The sequence below is a fragment of the Monodelphis domestica genome, chromosome 1 (assembly GCF_027887165.1).
Source record: "Monodelphis domestica isolate mMonDom1 chromosome 1, mMonDom1.pri, whole genome shotgun sequence".
Lineage (NCBI taxonomy): Eukaryota > Metazoa > Chordata > Mammalia > Didelphimorphia > Didelphidae > Monodelphis > Monodelphis domestica.
The window spans coordinates 377,408,695-377,414,694 of record NC_077227.1 but is presented as its reverse complement, the minus strand read 5'-3'; the positions used below and the strand labels follow the sequence as shown (position 1 = coordinate 377,414,694).

At 36.2% G+C, this 6,000-nt stretch overlaps 1 protein-coding gene across 4 annotated transcripts in view; it reads right to left on the bottom strand.

Moving 5' to 3' along the window:
• RANBP17 (RAN binding protein 17) overlaps positions 1-6,000 on the bottom strand; it is a 379,980-nt gene that overhangs the window by 86,773 nt on the left and 287,207 nt on the right. For all 4 annotated transcript variants that reach the window (XM_001370363.4, XM_056811572.1, XM_007474002.3 and 1 more), the window contains one exon: positions 745-848. In XM_001370363.4, the coding sequence (XP_001370400.1) occupies positions 745-848 (104 nt within the window). The remainder of the gene's footprint in view (positions 1-744; positions 849-6,000) is intronic.

Sequence of the window (6,000 nt, the reverse complement as noted above, 5' to 3'; positions counted from 1 at the left end):
TTTATTGGCCATTTTAAAATAACAATCAGAGACAATCTATTTAATGTAGCTCTGATACATTATCATTTCCAAGGTTGTGATTTCTATTAGAAACTCTTCCTCCTCTTAAAATATACTCCTGTTTTGATACAAACAGCTTGCTACACTTAAGGATTTTACTAATAAAACATAATGTTGTCTTAGATATTATGACTGTTGCCACAGCTGAACTGACTTGTCAAATCAATTCTAATATGGCTCCCACAGGCACATAAAAACCTTATTTAGCTATCAGTTATCCTAATCACTTTGTTCAGTTTAAGAATGCAATACTTCAATACCAGCTCCTATTTATACATATATGCCTAGCCATTTAATAAAGTCTTGATTTATATAAATTCTTGTTAAAAAACTTTAGAGATGCCGTGTTTTAGCAAGTATATTATTTTGTGTTCCTCCAAATAAAAATATTAAAACATAAAATGAGGAGGGGAGCTTAAGCAATGGAAGAAAAAAAAAAGAAAGCCAAATGCCACAAGCTGGAAATTTGAACCATTGGATCATAAACTGAAACCATTCACTGACCTCAATTAAAATTGCTTTCATGTGAGATGTCATGCTATGCATTTGTATGAAAAATATCACTCACCAGCTTGTGCAATTTTCACAATATGAACATCTTGGCACAAAATGAACTCATGTATGCAAAAACCATCTTTGGGATCAAAATTGAATGTATTTTCACATTTGCCAGAACAAACTCACCTTAGTTTCTTCCTGTTTAAAGTTGTTGTTGAATATTTGAGCTACTGTTTCAAATGAAACTGTGAGAGGAACCATGAAATTCTCAAATTCATCCTCATCTTCACCTAACAGAGAAACAAAAGGGTCACGGTAGTTTGAAAAGCATGTTATGGTGCATCGGCCCAGGTAGCGAGTACACTGTCCACCCCAAGGAATCTGTCCAAGAATAACGCAAAGGGTTATCAGGCATTCATAAACAGACTGAGCTTGCACACTTTACTTAGCTCAGTTTATATTCTGATATTTTCCTTTCTCTTTTGGATCACATGAAATAGTAAAATTACTTAGTAGCAGTCCCCCATCCCCACTCCCACCCCCAGTGTTGGCTCAGACTCCTGCCTCAGGCAGTGGAGACCCTTCAGCCTTTCAGAGGCCCCAAGGGAAGATGCTTCCAAAGCCTCCAGGATGAGGGCCTATCCCCTTCTCAAAAAGAGTGGCTTTTCTTTAGGTGCCAACCCCCTGAAGGGTTCTCAGACCCAGGTGCCCAGACTGTTGGCAAGTATTATTCTCTTTTATTTGTGTTTCTTTTAATTAATTAAAAATAAATAGGGAAGAAAGCTTTTCTTTATTTACTAAATAGAACAGGGTCCTAGATGGGCTTGGATTTTAAAAGAGTTAACTGCAACTACACAGGGGAGACTTGATTCAGGCTTTTTTTTTTCTTTATAGAAGGAAAGCAGGAAGAAAGTAAAGCTTGGATCTTAATTACAAGATACAGTAAACAAGTAGGCTGGAGATATTTTCAATGTACTTTTTTTATTCTAAAGGTGAATATAAAAGTGTCTGTGAATCTAACAAAGCACCAGTAGTAATAATTACAATACACATAAAATATTTTGCAGGATCCCATTTAAAACACCTTGATATATATTATGGCCTCATCTGAACCTTTCAAGGACCCTTTGATTTCAGGTAAGTGAAATATTATTGACCCGAATTTAAGAAAGACTAAATGACTTTCTAATAATTGATGACTAAAATGCAAGTGGAGCCCAACTTCCATGATACCTTGTCAAGCACTCTTTCCATCTTATATTCTTATCTTTTTTTCCTAACCTAGTCTCATAACTTGTAGCAGAAAGTTGTTGAGGGGTTCATAGGAAAAGGGGCTGACTTTCATCAATTTGTGGAGGAATGTGACTAAATGTTTTTTTATTATGTAATTCTGTCCTAGCTTTATGATAGCTCCATGTACTGTGCTAGGTAGAGGACTAGGTGACATTGGAATAGGGTTTCTAATCTGCTGCTAAATAGTAGTATGAACAAGAACAAGTCATTTGTAGACTGGTTGCCTCCGTAGGAGATCATGCTTTTTGGGTCAGCAGTCTGTGGAGGCCTATGGACAGGCAGCTTCTCAGAATAATGTTTTTAAATGCATAACATAAAATATATGCTATTACAAAAGAAATACATTAGGTTGAAATACAGTTATTAAAATATATTTTTTTAAAGTTTTAAGAGCCCAGATTAAGAATTCCTGTCTCAGAAGCCTTCTAGCCAACCCCCTTTTTCTCTGCCTTTTTTTCTCCTTCCCTCTTTCTTTCTCTTCCTTTTCCTTCCCTTACTCTCTAACTCACTCTTTTCTGTAGTCTCTCTGTCCTATTAGATGTGTCATCTGTTAACTAATGATAATATACAATGCAATCTTAGTCAGATTTATAGTTGTCATAACAAATAATTGGAATGGACTAATGGATTAATATGCACTCAAACATTCTCTAAATTATAGAACAAGTATAATTTTAAAAAACACAAACAAGTCACTGAAATCATTCACTATTTTGATGAAATATTTTCCAAAAAGGGTTTTATCATTCCTCCTCACAACTAGAAAGGTGAAAAATAAAATGTCTCTTTTAGGAAACTTATACAACATAAATTAAAAATGTGGTCTAACAGGGGCTTCACTAGTAACTCACTGTTTAAATGTTCTTAAAAATGGATACCTAAATATCCAGTAAGAGTTCCATATTACAAACACAAGAAGGTATTAGTTTATCACAATGCTCACCAAATGAAAGGTAAACATTCCACTGTGAAGAAGTTGAGGGAACAAAAAAATATTCCCTCTTAAGTGTTCTGAGAAATGGCTTGGTAGAAGACACAGGAAGAAACAATAATTATTTTTATAAGCTGGTGTCTACCATTTGGGACATTTACTTTTCACTCTTTTGTGTATCCAATCAATTGACAAGTATTTATTAAGTGACTACAACATATAAGGCTCTACAATAGGAGCATGGTGCACCAAGGACACACGGACACGGACACGGACACACACACACACACACACACACAGAGCTGTATCTTCCCCTCAAGAAGCTTACATTCTATGGGGATAGACAACCTATACATATAGAAATACTTAGAAAATATAAAAAATACATAAATATAATTTTTGGGGGGAGGCAAAGCACAAGCAGCAAAAATATCAATATATATTATAAGTATATATTGCATACTCTCCATTTCAATCATTTTATCATTTTTTTCATTAGAGCCCTCTTCTGACTCTTCTCTTCCCTTTTTACATTCTGTGACATCATTAATTCCCATGGACTTAATGATCACCTCTATCAAACAATAAGTATTTATTAAGTATGTAGAATTATTGGCCTTGAAGCCAGGAAGACCTGAGTTCAAATCCCACCTTTGTCACATACTGGTTTAATCCTGGGCAAGTCACTTCTTTTAGTGTTCTAGGACACCCTCTAAGTCCATGAGTTGTAGAGAGGGTACTGACCTGCAATGGTAGAGGAAGTTTCCTTAACAGGAAATACCAGATACCAATAAAACCACAAGTCTAGACACTTATCTCTATAAGCTAAGCTCTGTGCTGGACAATGGGTATACTCAGACATATATATATATATATATATATATATATATATATATATATATATATGCTAAATACATATAATCAATTCTAACCCCTCCCCTGACTTCTTGTCCTGCTTTTCAACTCACATTGACTTCTTTTCTAAACCTGCTTCTTCTTACTTTCCTATTGATGGCAATACCATTATTGAAGGCATATGGATTTTAAATTCTTATCTGTATCATTCCCCACATTAAATCAGTGACCAAATTCTATAGATTCGATCTTTATATTATCTAACATTATTTCCTTTCTTTCTACTCACACTGTGTAAATCTTGAAATTTCTCAGACTTGTGAATGTTAAAAATTTCCACATTGAGGAATCCTCCATTGGAACAAATTCCCTACTGGGAAACATTCCTCATTTTGATGTGAGAACTCGCCAGGATCAGAAATGGGAGGACCTCTACTCCATCCGTACTTAAGACTGCTTTAGGGGAGAAAACTCCTTGCTAAACAATGAAAGTACTTGGACCCATGCTTATAATAAGGCAAGGAGTTCTTTGAGCCATGCCTGTTTTTTTAGAATTGATACAATGAGATGCTAGGCACCTAAAAGGGTCGGGCAAGTTTTCTCTTAATGAGATTAGTTGACTCAGCTATGTTTTCACTGGTTCAGACTTACTGAGGAGATTAGTCAACTTAGCAGGAATTCAGATGGGCAGTCCTTTGGAAAACGTCTACAGTGATTGGTAGATGTAAGGACTTAGGGGAGGTGACATAGGAGAAAAACCCCTATATAAGAAAAGGCAGAATCTCTTGAAAAAAAAATCCTTTTGGAGGATCTCTGATGAGGATCGCTTGGGAAGAATCTCTTGAGAGAGGCTCTGGAGAGGGAAAGCTCTTGGAGGACAATCTCTAAGGAGGTCTCACTGGAGCTCCTCTGAGGGGACTCTGTCCCTCTGGAGGCTCTGAAGAGAGGCCCTTTGGAACAGTCTCTGGCTGGAAGGCTCTTTAAGGAGGACTCTGGCTGGAACTCTCTCTGGTGAAGTCAGCTGAGATGGAGCTGGCCTGGTGTCACTAGAATCCTTGCTTAGACAGACCTTGTGGTGAGTGTTAAAAGACTGACTGACTGATCTCTCTCTCTTAAGACTCAGGTTTAGGCCATGTTGGCTTAAGGCCCTTCATACTTATTTCCTTTTTCTCTCTTTCTCTCTTTTCTTTAATTCCACATTTGTATTAATTAAAATCTCTATAAAACCCAGTTGACTTGGGTATTTGAATAATTGGGAATATTTCCCTGGCGACCACCTTATATTTGATTTAAAAATCAAGACACTGTAGTGAAACATATTTTCTGTGGTCAAATTTACTCACCCTCTCATATCTATCACAATTTATATCTTCCACCATTTTAACTCACTACAGTTTACAACATCACTCTTTTAACTGTTACAGTTTAAGGCCTTCAACCATTTTAAATCTAACAATTGCCATGAGACTATGTTGAGGACCTTTTCCCACCTCTCATCTAAGTTCTTTTTTTTTTTTAACCCTTACCTTCCATCTTAGAAGGGCTAGGCAATGGAGGTTAAGTGACTTGCCCAGGGTCACACAGCTAGGAAGTGTCTGAGGCCAGATTTGAATCTAGGACCTCCAGTCTCTAGGCCTGGTTCTCAATTCATCGAACCATTCAGTTGCCCCTTTACTTAAGTTCATAACTGATCTTCCTAGTTCCAGATTCTTGCTTTTCTAAATCATTCTGAACAGAGCTTGCTAAACAATCTACCTAAAAACAGATGTAACCATGTAATCATTCTGAGAAAAAACACTTTTAATGGCTTCCTTCTGCTTAAAGAGAATAAAAAAAATTCCTAAGCCTGGCTTAAGGCCCTTTATAATTTCTCTCTAACCTATTGTTTCCAGTTTTATGTTATTACTCCCTTCATGCACTTTATGTTCTAGCTAAGCTTGGATAAGAGTTGTTCTATGAACCTGACATGCCATCTTCTGCTTCTACATATTTGTGTAGCTTACAACCTAGGTATGGAATGAATTCCCTTGTCATGGGTATTTTTCAGTTTTTCTTCTCTTCAAGATCCAGCTTAGCTATTTTCACAAAACTTTCTGAATTCCTCCTGTTAAAAGCCTCTCCACCATCTCCATCACAATACCCCTTTTTGTTTTATACTTAATCTGTGTACATGTGTATCTCCCTTTCCTGTCAATACACTGTATAAGCTTCAGGAGAGGTACCACTTTAAAAATTTTTGTATTCCCTGCACAAAGTAGGCACTTAAGTGCTTAATGAATTAAACACATATATATTTGGAGGATCCTCTACATATGCGATATGTATATCATATCATTTATATATCATAAATATATGTGGTTAGA